Genomic DNA, 14831 nt, shown 5'->3' with positions numbered 1-14831 from the left:
AATAGGATAACAGGGCGGGGTAATGCAGCAAAATCGGGCCAATGGGGGTCAAGGGAAGGAAGAACATTCTAGGGGAGGCCTTAAATGGCAAATGGGGGCTGAACAAGGCGGATGTCAACTGACAAGCCACTAGAATAACTGAATCTAAAAGATATTAACATGTTGCTACAAAGGCCTGTGGGAGAAAGGCTTTTCTCACTCTAAGCTAGAGGCACGTTTCTTTTCACTTACTTTGGCCCCACTAAGTTGAGGTATAAGAACTTCGGTGGCAGGCCCCTGGACCTCTACAACATTAGCAATGCTTCCTTGAGCTGGAATAACAAAAAACAGCCTCCTCAGGAAAAGGCATGGGTACTACCAAGCAGTAAGAATGATTAAGTGACACCTGCAGAGATGGCGAGGGATGGAGCCACTGGCCCACTGCCTCTAGCATTGCCATATGAGAAATGGACACAAACTCAAGAGCCAGAGACCTGGCAGGGATGCACACAGGAGTTCTGCAAGGATCTCCTGTTACACTCAGAGGAAGAGTAATAGCTCAATGGGAAAGGGCCTAGTAAAGGCAAGCAGAAATCTTCTAAAAGTGCAAAGGCTCCATTCCCCTTCTCAGTTACAATGAATGGATCATCCAAGGGTTGGCCAGAAAATACCAGAAATTGTAGACAATCAAGCTGGCCTTGTAAATGCCACCCAGCTCATGGAGCTCTGCTGTGTCTTTAGCAGTCCAGGTCAGTTGCTAAACAGGACTAAGTGCCACCTTGGTTGGCTACCTCACTGCCTTTCTTCATCACACCAGCCTTAGGCATTTCATACTAGTTTTTAGAAAGTTTTTATTGCTCCAAAATCTTGCTTTAACTGAAATTTCTTACCTTAGTTGAAAGCTTGCTCTAAACCTGGAGCAAAGCATGTGCAAGTTATGATTTTTTTTTTTTTTTTTTTTTTTTTTTTTTTTTTTTTTTTTTTTTTTTTTTTTTTTTCCATTTGGAGGGGAGGAAAAGCTTTGTTATGGGTAGGATTCCCAGAAACCAGTGGGGGTGGGGAAGGATTGGACAAAATCCCTCAAAAACTGACAGAAAATGAATCATGAAACTAAACTGAATGTGGATGACTGCTCACTGAGTGTCTTTGTCTGGTATCAAACACTCCTTCCACTCCTCACTCCCCTTTTTGTTTTAAGCTTGTATAGTTATTCCAGTTATGGTATTAGCAATACTCTTGATATATTCCAATGTCAGCAAGATCAAAATCAGCCCTGGCAAACTGTTTTCTTTATGTATAGTTTCAACAGCAACAAGGCTGTCAGGTAACAGAGGCTGTCCATGAGCAGCTTGGCTTATATCCCACTCTCTGGAGGGTTTCTGTATTTTAAAATGTAAGTCACTGGATCAGAACTTTTCCATAGAGATGGGTTCCCCTCGCCCCCAGTATACAGGGCTGCAGGTTCAGATATGCATTTGGTATTTGGCCTGTTTGTGCCTCGAATCCAAGGATTAGTTATACCAGAGAGATGGCTAGCTCTTCTCACATTCCTTCCTTCTCACAACCTCTAGACAGGAGTGATTTCATTTTATGTGAAAGTGATGCTGCCATAAAACATTTCACAATAGCCTAAGGGCTAGAAGACTCAAACCAACACCTGAGAAACCTGAAATCAGTTTTTGCCTGAGGTGTGCCACTGCATTTGGACTCACTCCTGGGAAAGTGTATTTTAGGAAGTACCTTATTCTGCTGATGTGCAGTTAAGTGTATTTTAAGGAGTCTAAGGCCCCACTTTCTTTTGGGGTTCTGACTGGGCTTAGATGTGAGTAAGATGCCAAGTAGCCCAAATAAGGGCAGTTCTGGGCATGACAAAAGTAAAACTGTAGGTATTGTGGGGGTTTATGGGAAAGGGAGGTGCCTTCTGAGTTCAGACATGTTCCTAGTTGGGTGGCAGCTGGGCAGGGATTACAGTTTTGGATCAAAATGCATGACATTTTCTCATCTCAATCCTGTAGTAGGTGTGTACATCTTTTATTAGAGAGCCCCTGTAGGTCTTTAGCAAGAGAGCTTGTAACTGCCTTGACTGGAGAGGTGAATAGATTGAAAGCTTTAATTCTGCCAGACCTTTTGCAAAACAAGTCCCTCTTTTCTCAACCCTTTGCAGTATCAAATACCTTGAAAATTACTGAGCTGGACCATGAACAGTGGTCTTTATCGACATTGTTCTGTACCATTCTTCCAGTTCTACCGTATTGTTTAATGTTCCTGTGTTTTATAGAAAATGTCAGACTATGAGAACTAGTCTCATTAATACTTAATGAGTATTGACCTACATACTTAATGACTTAAATACTCACTCCTTAAGGCTTATGTAGGATGGGCTTTTTGTCACTCTGCTTCTCTACCTAAGCATTGCCTGGTAAACCCTAGCTGATAGTCGTATCATTGTGATAGCTCTAATAGTGTAAAATAAAAAGGCAAGATCGGGGATGAAAAGGCAGCTCTTACTGAGCTGAGGCAGCTAGAAAAATAGACAAGCTTTCCTCAAGGTTTGAAATAAAAGTGAATCTCTATATTTTATCCCATCTGAGTGCTTTAAGTAGGATCTGATTCAGTGCCATGGGAAGGGGTCCTTCTTTCTCCCACATGGAGCTGGAAGGAGAAGCTATACAACAGCCAAAACTGAACATCTAACATAGGTGACACTCACCCCTGGAATCAAGTTGTGAGAGAAGGGTGTAGAGAAGAACCTGCCTCACTACTTTTATGAAACTCCAGTTGCTTCCATCGACCTTCCCAATTTCTGCAGCAAATACATTTTTTTATGTAGCAAAGAAGCCAAGCCCAACCTGGCCCAATATTTTGTATTAATCAGTACAGACTCTTTTCTCTCGAGGATGATTCAAAGTAGGAACCTATCTTAGCTCCTCTGAATTGCCTCTCAGAAGACACTTTCCTTTTGTTGCAATAAGCTTAGGAAGATTAGTGTCACCAACCTACAATTAGGCTTTATTAATTAGCCTAATTCGTAAATCCCTGTATGAATCAAGAACCTCCAATTATAATGCTTAACTGCTGGTTCAGTATCTCTGGAGGCCTTCAACTCTCATTTTCCTGAACATAGCAGAAAACACTGGTAAAGTGTCTGGTGTTTGACCTTGTTCTATTTGCATTTTTATTTTAAAAAAGCAAACAGATGTACTTTTCCATGTGGTGTTTTTTTTTTTTTTTTTTTTTTTTTTTTTTTTTTTTTTTTTTAATAAGAGTTAATAACAGCAATAGTTTTATCTCTGCAGGTGGGGGAATGATCACACCCTGTAAAAATAAAGGACTTACCATTCTTTGGCTTCCACTTCATATGAGTGTGTGGTCTGAGGTCCCAGAGCTGCAGGGATGTTCTGAACTTTTTAGTCAGTGAATGCTTAAGTGAACTTTTTGGATAGGTGGGAACAGGCTCTTCATTTACTAATACATCAAAGCTTCTGCTAAGAATTTATTTCAATTTAAATGGTGAAGTACTAGGGTGGTGAAAGATAAGATACAAGTATAAAAGTTCCAGAATCAGATTAGGAGCATTTTAGAAAACAGCTCTCATGAAGAGATAGGTTAAACTTCTCTTAAATTAAGAAATCCGTAAACACAAATCCAGGGTGAGTTCTGTATGTTACTTGTGATCTTCATGAAAAACAAGATGCTGAAATATTTTGCAAGTCAGAACTGAGTTTCCAGCTCATGGTTGTAGACCTAAGGTTTGCTTTAACAGGAGACAGGCTGAATTGGAACATCTCACTCTTACTATTTGTAATGCTCTACCATGATGATGGAAAGTCTGCTCTTGTTATGAACAGTAACATTTTCCCCATTCCACAGACACAAAGATGCTTCAAAATAATCTAAATTGGGCATAAATTTTCCTACATTTGTTGCAGACAATGAGACTCAGTTTCTGAACTCCCTTGCCTAAATTTTCATTTGTAAGTTGGTTTTCAGGGATCGGCTGGGACAGTTTGTCCACATTTCAAACAAATTGGAGACAGACTTGCTCCTACATTGAAAAGCACAGTTCAGTGCCAATTCCCATTCAGTTCTTGTTGTCCAGCAGTGCTGTGAGGTATTCACAGTATATGCTGGGCCAGACCTTCAGGATGTATGTCAGAACCATAAAATCCTGAGAATACTTGCCAGCCAGAGTTGCCTGGGGCAGATTCACACCTGAGTCCTGGAGAGCCTGTAAATATTTATACTTCCTTCCACTCCTTTTATGGAAAAAGAGCATTTTCCAAGCATCTAATGTTTTACCCAAAGTCTAAGAGTGCCCCTTGTATTTTCTTACACTAAAGGCACACCTGTTCCAGAGAAAGGTATTGCTAATATAAATATCTAAGAAACCAAGATTAATTACAAGCTTGCTTGAGTCTTGTAGCAGCTAGAGAATGGTGAAAAGAACTAATCAATGACAAGCCTAAATCAAAATCAGAACAAACCAAACCATTCTACTTAATAGTCTGTGGTAGCTAGAGCCAGTTGACTTCAGTAAGCTACTTAAGAATGCATATGTCCAGGCATACCATAAAATGATACATCTTTCTCTGGGGAATGGCCTCTTTCTCAAAACTTAAAATCCAGACTTGGGTTCCTTCAAAGCTTAGGCTTTTATAGAGCTCTTTTTAGACACAAGAACTAGTACTGATTGATTTATTTTCTTTTTCTCATTTAAATGAATTCATCAAGGGGATATTTTTCAGTGGAAAATATCTTTGTAAAAATCCTTGGACACTGTAAAAGAAAATAGCTCTCAAAAGAGTTCAAGCCTAGCTTTGCCAATTTTTATTTTCAAAAGAGTTATTTCCGTTTTTAACACAAGAAAGGTATTTTGAAGAACACATCTGAAAAACAAGCTAACTTCTTGCAAAATAAAAAAGAACAAGAGAAGTTTCCATGGGCACTATCATTAAAATCCAGTTTTGTAAAGCCATAGGAATCCCTCTCTAAATGGCACAAATGCTATAAATACTTTTAATATCCAAAGATGTTCTTAATATACAAAGAATATACAGTGTCAGGTAGTTTTAATAGGCCAACAGAAAAGGAAAATTCTGCAGCTCATCTGTAAAGAAAGCATGCACCTGTAAAAAAAATTAAGCATTATTTTGAATGTTGCCAAAATTCTGCAGAGAAACCTACTTCAGAGAAAGCAATCATTCTGTATGGGCTTAATTGCAGAGATGACAGAGATACGTCATTTTCTATTATAAATATGTTAAATGCAGTTGATAATAGTGGAACTGTATTGACACTCATCCATCTCTTTATCTCTCACATATTTTGGAAGAACTGCATAGTATTCTATGCTGTTTGGCATTTTAAGAGTTTGTTTAAAAGTTGACAAATCTGAAAGGAAATGAAGCTGAAAATGGGAAGCAGCTGACATTTTATTATTTTATTAGATACCTCTTGTTTGATAAGAAATTTGAGACATTGCTTTAGAAGATAACACTCTAAATCATACAAACATTTTACAATTGCAACTTACCATCTGTATTTAAATAAAACATCAGCATAAACCCACCAGAAGGCTAATGTAATTTTAATGTACCTCTGCACACATTCTGTTATTCTGGTTTAAAAATTCATATTAGGTGCAGAAGAAAGAAGGGTCTTTGAAATAGCAAAGAAGCAACAAAGGGAGTCAAGTCAATAGGTTAGGAGAATTAGACAAAGATACTGAGTACACTCATTTGCCTTCTATAAGAGCTTGCTACCTAGTTAAAGTGCTGGCACAGTGTCTATTGCTTTGAATATCACAATGTTCACACCAATAATATACAGAAATAGGCAGGGTAGCATTTATTACACCCAATTTTTAATAAAAACCATTTCTCATAAACAGATATTTCCAAGTCTTTTGCATAACTGTGTATGGAAACATTTATAATCTTTGCTTTTACATACAATTATGTATAATTAATATATTAGAATTGCACAGCAACACTCAAAATCTATTTATTTTAGAAAAGGAAATTTTAGTTATATAAAGTAATTTTTGCAGTGTCTCACTCTTGCTGCTTAAGAAGTTGGTTAGAATTCAAATACTAGAGAAACTATGCTTCATAAAAACCTGATCAACTGTCATTTACAAAGGTACAAAATATACAGCAAAGTTAATCTTTCATTAAATAAAATATACAGATTAGCTAATGTTACAGATCATTAGCTAACACCTTATTTTAAGTGATAAACTTTTAGGGAGCTCCCCCCCCCCCCCAAATACAGGAGAGTTACACAACAGTTCCTTTCCCTGTATGTTTATGCAGTTAGTCATGTTCACTTTAACTGCTGATAAACTGCTGGGTTTATCATTCTGCATAGCAAGGCCAGAAATGATCCCTGGTGGAACTGCAGTAAAGTCAGTGTGAAACCCTAGAGATCATTTTTTTCTAAGGTATCACAGCTTATTCATTAATTTATTTATAGAAATAACACCAATCATTATCACCGTGGTGGCTTTTAATCCTCCATGAGAATTCTCCTGTAATCTAGCAATCAACCTACCATTAAAATAAAGTGTTGCCAATATATTCCACGATCACTCTGTTGTTAAAATAGTGACCTATGAAAACTGTCTACTAATTCTTAAATGGATCTCCCTGACAATAAATGAGTTTTAATGAAAACAGCATGTTCCCACTTAAACCAGCCATTGTAATTTAACAGTTTGGAATGAATGGTAAGTACTTGTATGTTAGGTTAGCAAAGAAGTATAACACCAGCTACAACTACAGCAGTGTCACATCTCTGATGTTTACTCTGGGTCCAGGCGTATATTAACCATGGCAAAGCACCGGCCTAGGCTCTGAAAGAACGGTACAACGAAAACATCCGTCAGGCTCTTCCACACAGTCTGCACCGAAGGCAGGACCATGAGACAGGTTTTCACAAAAGGCACCACCACCCTGAAAAACAGAAAATGAAAGATTTGAAGATTGGTGCTGCTACAGCATGAGGAAATCACGATAATGAAACACAAGTGTGACGTCTTATGGAAGAGAAGTGGTTCTTTAACTTTCATAACTTTATAATATAAATATTTAAGCAATTGAGTCTACTCTCTTGCAGTCATTTTCCATCAATTTTGTTTGCTCAAGGCCTCACAACTGCATATGCATGTGGTCCTCTGGCCAGAATCATTTGTGTGCCACATGAGAGTGTAGACACCAGCTTTTTTTCTTTGTGTGTCTGTTTACTAACTGGCAATTTCTTTAAATGCCATTTAGAATGATGAACTTATGCTGCCATAGCCCTGCTGCCACCCACTGTGGCCAAAAAAGCAGTCATCTCCTAAGGACTCACTCGTGCTGTGGTCGTATCTGAATGTGGGTCTTTAGGGGTTGACAGGAACACCATGTTCTCCAGTTTGATTTACTGGAAACAGCACCCTTTGCAATCTGTTCTTGCTCTGCTGCCTCTTCTGGTGTTTCTTTTATCTGTCTGTCTCTCAGGCAGTGTAGGTGCACACATGCACATCACACCATTGGTGTCTCGTTCCTACCCATCCCTGTTACAAGATGCTACAGTAAAACAGAAACAGGAAGGCAATATCCAGCTATATCAGATTGTCGCAATACAGGTACATGCCACATCTCAGAAAAATGGGCTGATCCTGTAAAGTTCTTCATTTGTGGGTGAGAAATTAACATTAGAAAATGGTCAGAACTATTCACTCAGGGTGCATTCTAGAAAGTATTACACTTTCATCTCATGAGCATTGGTAAGCATCTGGGGATTGCTCTCCATGTGTACCAATTCCAAAGCAATGTCATTACTGGTGGCTTGAGCCAAGCACGCTAACAGTGGAGGAGAGCCACAAGTGCACACACATTTGGGCAGCTCAGGAGGGCCAGTGGATACATGATAGCTGACCACACTATATTAAGTTATGATCCTTCCTTGATAATTTGCTGGCCTAAACCTCTGGTCATTCCACTAAACTGTTCTTACCTGGGTGCAGACAAACTAAATGTATACATAAATAATACTGAAGTTCTACTAGTGCAAGGTTTTAAAAAAATCTCTGTCATACTGGACATATTTACTTCCTAAATTAGGTAAAAGAAGCTATAGATTCTTTTGACAAAGATAATAAACTCTGTTCTACTTTACTGTTGCATTAAAAATTTAAGTTCCCAATCTTGCATTTGCATAATTCCACTACAGAATTTTCACTGACTTTTACTGGAATGACAGAAAAGAAATAATTTATTATTTCATGATAATTAAAAAAAAAAGGTGCTGTGTATTTACAATGCATACTCCTCAGATTAACAAAGTAGAAAAAACCCACCACGTTTAAAAAAAATTGAAGGTTAGAAATGTACAGAAACAAAATTAATTACTTTCAGTGTTTATCTAACAGCTTTTGTCACACAATGCAAGCCATATACTAGTACATCAATGCTCTACTCAAAGCTAGCCCAGATGGATTTAAACAAGAATAGTTTTTCTAAAACCTTCTCTTTTGTCTCTGCTGAAACACCCCATATAGGACTGTGAGCATTACTAGAATAATGTGCTTCTGGTTTTAAACTGAACCCTGTAAACTATGTGTTTATAACCCCCTATAATACCACTGCATATAGAATAGATGATTTATAGAGTAAAAAATTAGGCTTTAACCCGTTAGAATGCATCTGATAAATATCAACAATGCAAAGGAAAAAAAACCAACAACACTGCTATTTTTCCAAGTAACACCAGGAAAGCACCAGAAATGGCTATTCTGTTTGTGCTGACTGCACCTCTTTTCCATTTCAGATAGTTTATAAGGACTGTGTAATTGCTCCTTTGCTACCATCTATAATTCATTTGGCCCAATTTTTTTAAAATCTAACTGAACTGGAGAGAAGCAGAAAAGACAACATTTCTTTTGGACCCTCTGTTGACAGGATCACACAGAAGACAAACTAAAGAAATACCACAGTATGCAGAAGATTCACAGAAAGATGTAGAAGGCTGGAGAAGCAGTGATCATAGTACTAGAAATTGTTGTAGAGGTTATTCACATAGTACTGGAACTCAACCTATTTTGATAATCCTAAGCAAAATAAAATGTTTTAGTAATGTTTTATAATCTTTAAGCACTTGTTATTCGGTTGTTTTATTTATAGTAAATGCATGCAAAACTCAGTGTAGGCTAAATCCATAGGAGGATACATGAGACATGATTGCAACCAAAGCTAATTAATGCAAGTAACTTTCAATTCTAAAATAAAAGTCCATCTACTCAACAATTACTCAAATACCTTTCCTCAGAGAAGAAAATCCTTTACACCAAGGAGCGTCGTAAAAGGTATTTTCTAAGTTTTAAATTATGTGAGTGTGTGTATATACATGTGTATTTACATGTGTACAAGTCTGTATCCTGTTCTGCACAGGATGTCTTATCCAACAGTACAATATTTCCAGTTTATCAGAGGGTGCAATGTGCTTTCCGTGGAGTGACCAGTCACACTTAAAAATAAATAATCTAATGCCATTAGAAGGCATGTATTTGCTTTTCTGACCTGACATACCCATCCTTTGCTGTGGATTTATCCTGGTCTGCACTTTTGTTCACAGACATGGTAACTACTGGTAACACAGTAATTTCACTGTTAGTAATGTCTAAGTACCATATCTCAAGGATACCAACACTGATGCCATATTGGTATTACTAGTGTTACCATGTAGTACAGCATTGGGAAGAAAACGAAAGGTCTGTTGAATTTGTCATCTAAGCTGAATACAGCTACCTATATGACCTTTCATATAGGTCTTGCTATGTATATATTATAAAATACGCCTCCTTTGACCAAGTGGGATGAATCGTGTCTTTTGGGAACTGTTGAACTGAAAAGTGCAAATTACCCCATTTTCTCCCCTCCTATCCCATTTTCTTTTTATTTTGTTCAGGGCATGACATCTACAAATTTATACCCCTCAATGCTTCTCACTTTTGCTCATGTTACTTTTTCTTCTTGCTAAGCCCTAAACAAACACTGTCAAGAACCAAACACCTCTTGGAAATGGCAGAGCACAGATTAATTCCCACTGAGAATGAGAATCAACTTTTCACAGACTTGAGCAACAATGCTGGAGTAGTCATGCACCATTAATTCAAATTCCAGGTTCAAAGTGAAGAATCACACCTTCTTCTGTAATGTTGTTCAAAATGGAATCTCAGACATGTCTTAATACTATTTTTCAAATGCTCTATGTTTCTGTGGTTAAATTATCTAATTCCATGTACTACATCAGGATTGCGAATTAAAGATCTTGTATAGCTCTACAATACAAGCAAGTATTGTGAAAAGATGGCTAAAAATTACCTAGCAGTTGTACAGCTCCTTGTTACATGCCATTAACCATTGGGACAAATGAGGCAACACATAACCACCAAAGCCTTTCATGACTCATACACAATATTGAAGTGCATTAAAATCAAATAATGTATTCCAGGACCTGGGTAGACTGGAAAACATAAAACTACTACAAAAGAAGCAAGAATATCCATGAACTGCCTTTTTCCTAAACAAGGGATATGTACTGGATATACATCAAAGAAGAGGCATCAAGGCAGCACCACCAGATTATAAGGTAGCCCTTCCTAGCTGTAGTGGAATTTATTTTGATTTCAAGCAGTCAGTAGGGACATGGTTTTAGGGTTGTGTATGATAGAGCAGTTATGTAAATGAAGTTGTGGAATACAAAAAGGTAAGAAATAATGCATGTCCATATCTGCTTCTCATGTAAGTCCCTGGTTCTCTCTTATCACTGTGAATGGAAGCTCGAGCAGAGGAGCGCTGTGAATACCCACTGCTTTAGCCAGTGATGACTACAGAGCTGAGTGAGCCTATCTCAGATCCAAGACTCAAGTTATGGATCACTGATTCTTAGCATAAATATGCGAAGAACACTATTCTGGTAAGACTACAAAAAAGCATATATGAAATTCAAGTGTTAATTTCCAAGAGGTGGCAAACATGTGGCCTGGAACAAGAATCAGTTGCTGATCTACAGGAAATATAAAGATTTAGCATGAGTGGCCTGAAAAACCGAAAGTGTTCTGTTCATGTTCAAAAATCAATAACCTAAAGAGCTACAATATGATGACATATTTAAAAGCTTGCTAATTTCACAGAAAGATGTTACAACTCAAGTGTGGCCTGTATAGTCTGTGGTGAGAATGACAGTCATCAGTAAAGGAAAAATGAGAAGCTGACTTCCTTGAACTGGCTTGTATGTAGATCACCAAGCCTGCTAGCTGGCCCAGTTTCAGCCCATCAGTATCTTTTACCAGGTAGTGTGAAACCAGATTCTGGCTCAAGCAGCCATTTTGGGAACACAATATGCTCCATCTTTATGGTTAAAATTGAAAATTAAGTGTATTGCTATATATTTCTTACTTAGCTTTCTTTGAAAATTAAGCGTATTGCTATATATTTCTTACTTAGCTTTGTTTTTGCAGGTGAAAGACAACATCTACTATCAGGTGTGATGGAGGCAATTCACAAGATGCCCTTGAGCGTGAGAAATGCTGTTAAACTTATGTGGATTTTTGACATGCTGATGAAACTGCAACAACATGTGTGACATCAACAGAGCTTTCTGCTTGAGCACCTCCAAAAGTTGTTGAAACACTTTTGACTTTAGCTCCAGAAAAGGCTCCCTTACACCTACATCATCACCTCACTGGTTTGGATGATAAAAGTGCAGCACAGAGAGTCTGAGTGGCAGACTTCCAGGAGGTTTTGCCCCAGAGTCTTCCCATGACATTTAAATAGCTGAAGACAGAGTTATAATGGAATTCTCTTTCTTTCATGTACAAAACAAGGAGTTATGTTGTTTTTTTTCCAGATCCAATGGGCCTATAAGGGAACTGGTGTCCTATGTTTAGGGCCTCTAAATGTGCACTGCTTTTGCACTACTCTCTCAAATGCAGAAACACTGAACTCCTCCCTCACATGATATCTGGAACACAAAGAGGTGCAGAGATGCCAACTTAGTCTCAGTGTGTTCCACCTTTGTGTTGGAACAAATCCAGCTTGAGTTTGTGGGAATATGAGGCAGTACTGCCTTTGGGTGGTAGCACTGGATGGAGTCCAAGGGGATGCAGATAGCACTACTGAGTTACATGATTCTTGCACATCCATCCCAGGTGCAAGGAAGATCAAAACAAAAGATCGATTCTTTGTTGACAATGAACCTGGGGAAAGAAAATGATTTGTTGGGGAAGTATGTTCACAGAAAGTCGAGAGAAGATTTCATGTGAAGTACTACATTCAGATAGTCCTGTTTCACATGTACTGAGAACCCACAGTTCCTGAGATAGTCACTAGGGACTAGGTGCATAAATAGTAACTGACCTCTGAGTCCTGGATCAGTGGAACTCTGTATTTAGTCTGTGAAATCCAGATAAAATATCCTTCTGAAGCACAAAAAAAAGTACTACAGTTTTAATAAATTTGGCATTGATGAATTTTTCCACAGATATTTCACTACTGGAAACCTACATATACTCACCATATGCTTTTGCAGTCACACTGCACACTATGGCACAGTGACAGCTGACAGATCTAAAAGTCTGGGCAACACTATGCCTATGCACTGTTTGTTTGTAACAATTTAGGAACAAGAGATATACCAAGTGGGCATCTCTAAACTGCACTGCAACTCCCTTAGATATTATGCAAATACTAAGCTCCAAAATTCAAGTTAATCAGTTTTCAAAGTGGCCTGACAATGTCATCAACACAAGCTTCCATTGTACTTTTAAAAACTGAAATCTGCACCCACAAGATTGCCACCAAAGGTTCAGATAATCAATGTACTCCTAGGGTTTTGAGTTCACTTCCAGCTTCTGTATTCTGTTTTCCTTGATAAAAGGAAAAGGATTCCATTGTTACCCAAGTCAAATTAGACTTTGCCCAAAACTCATGTATATGAAAAATCCTGGTTTGCAAAAATAATGTCAATAATCTGCATTCATCCCTTCCTCTACAGCCTTTCGGATTGTCAGTTCTTTCCTCAACCTCATTATTCACCCTGCCTTTCTTCCTTCTCCACCATCATCTTCCTTTCTGGTCTCAAAGTACTCTTCCTCGTATTTTGTGAGTATATTATGCTTAAAGTACACAGGTTTGGTATGACTTGGATGGCCAGTGTATTTGCCTGTGAACTTGTGCCATGGCCAGAAGCAGCTTTCCTGAGCTCAGCAGGGTTTATTTATTTTTGCTTAGGTGGAATGGTTTTGGAGCACTGCATCTAGAGATAGCTATGTACCAGATGCAAAGCACTACATTTTATGGCAGTAACACAGAGCCAGCTGGGCCCTCAAAAACTTTCTTCAGTCTGTGAGGAAAAAAATGAAAGAGGTAACGCTACTAAGAAGTTAGTAATAACTTCAGGCATTAGTAATACTTCTGCCTGGATAATTCATTTAAAATACACGTTTGAACAAATTCTGCAGTTCAGTTAAAAAACAAATTCAGTCACTATAATCACTCCAGAAGCCAGCCAAGGGTGGAATGCATTGCTGTAGGTGCCGTCCAAGAGGGAATACAGGCTCTCTGCCCCAAGGAGCTTATACAGTCATGACAGATCACAGGTACAACCAAGGCAGGGAACTGAATCACAGAGAAAACATTGATTCCTTTTCTGCCCCTTTAAAAACAAAGCAGTTAGTATTAGCTGATGTGACTATCGGTGTACAGTGGGCGATGGGCGGCTGGGCAGCAATGACTGCTAGAGCAGAGCACTCTGCGGAGCTGCGGGCAGAGCCCAGGCCCCGGCGGGCACGGCCCGCGCTTACCAGATGTGGAGGCAGCTCAGCGTCGCGAAGACGATCCCCACAACCAGGGCCAGCGGTATGGCGAGGACCAGAGTCAGCACCTTGTAGACCACGTACTTGCTGAGCTCAAACAGAGCGTGGCTGCAGATCCACACCTTGTCGAAGGAGTGGGTGAGCTCGGGCTCCGCGATCACATCCTCGAACCCCAGCTGGAACAAGAGGAGGCTCTACCGTCACGGGGAGACGGGGCGCGGGGACCCGCCGGGGATCCCCCTCGCCGCGGCCCCGGCCCCGCCCGCCCCCGGCCCGGCCCGGCCCGGCCCGGCCCGCACCTGCAGGTGGGAGTTCAGCCCGTGGGGGTCGCGGTCCAGCTCGTCCTCCGCGCACTTCTCCGCCTCCGACAGCGCGGGGCCGCCGCTCCGCGGGAAGTTCTCGTCGTCGTCCATGAAGATGCGGGTGTCCACCTTCTCCGTCTCCAGCCCCATGGCGCTGCCGCCGCTGCGCGGCTCCGGCCCGGCCCTGCCCTGCCCCGTCCGCCGCCGCTGCCCCGCCGGGCCGGGCCGGGCCGGGGCGGAGCGGGGCTGCCCGGGACACGCCCCGCGGCCGGCGGCGGGAGCCTTGCCGAGGGAGCCCTGCCGAGCCCCGGGGAACCGAGGGAGCCCTGCCGAGCCCCGGGGAGCGCTGCCGAGCCCCGGGGAGCGCTGCCGAGCCCCGGGGAGCCGCGGGCCGGGCCCCCTGCCCCCCGCCTGAGGGCTCGGTGGGCGCTCAGCCCTCCCTGCGGGCCGCGCTCGCTTTCCCCGTTCTCTGCAGTGCCCGGCTGGCCTTGGGCCGCCTTAGTGGCTTAGCGACAACAGGCAGCAGAAACAAAAAGCGGGGAAGATTGTGCTCTGGGCCGTGTTGGGCCGTGTCTGTGGCCCCTTTGCAGCTCTGGGGGACACAGGGAAAGAAGGGGGCAGGAGAGGTGAGTCGCCACTGCCCACCGAGGTTCCCCTGCCACACTCCAGCCGGATTTACTTGACTCGTGCTG

The 14831-nt window shown here is 40.8% G+C and overlaps 1 protein-coding gene across 1 annotated transcript; it reads right to left on the bottom strand.

The window, feature by feature from the left end:
• Positions 1–4887: 4887 nt before the first annotated feature.
• CAV2 (caveolin 2) lies at positions 4888–14328 on the bottom strand. Its single transcript, XM_083860094.1, has 3 exons — positions 14137–14328; positions 13826–14013; positions 4888–6932 (listed from the first exon to the last, which is right to left on the bottom strand). The coding sequence occupies exons 1-3, from the start codon at positions 14287–14289 to the stop codon at positions 6782–6784; spliced, it is 492 nt and encodes a 163-aa protein (XP_083716220.1). The 5' UTR covers positions 14290–14328; the 3' UTR covers positions 4888–6781.
• Between the last annotated feature and the right edge of the window lie 503 nt (positions 14329–14831).

The sequence above is a fragment of the Zosterops lateralis genome (genome assembly GCF_965231275.1).
Source record: "Zosterops lateralis genome assembly, chromosome: 4".
In the NCBI taxonomy this organism is placed as follows: Eukaryota; Metazoa; Chordata; class Aves; order Passeriformes; family Zosteropidae; genus Zosterops; species Zosterops lateralis.
This window is presented reverse-complemented; position numbering and strand designations above follow the sequence as displayed.

Excerpts from the sequence above, each read along its gene's own strand:
- CAV2 (XM_083860094.1), bottom strand. The coding sequence starts at position 14,289 with ATGGGGCTGGAGACGGAGAAGGTGGACACCCGCATCTTCATGGACGAC. Across the intron at positions 14,014-14,136 it reads GGCTGAACTCCCACCTGCAG|CTGGGGTTCGAGGATGTGAT; the intron begins GTGCGGGCCGGG and ends CTCTTGTTCCAG. Across the intron at positions 6,933-13,825 it reads CTGAGCTGCCTCCACATCTG|GGTGGTGGTGCCTTTTGTGA; the intron begins GTAAGCGCGGGC and ends TCTGTTTTTCAG.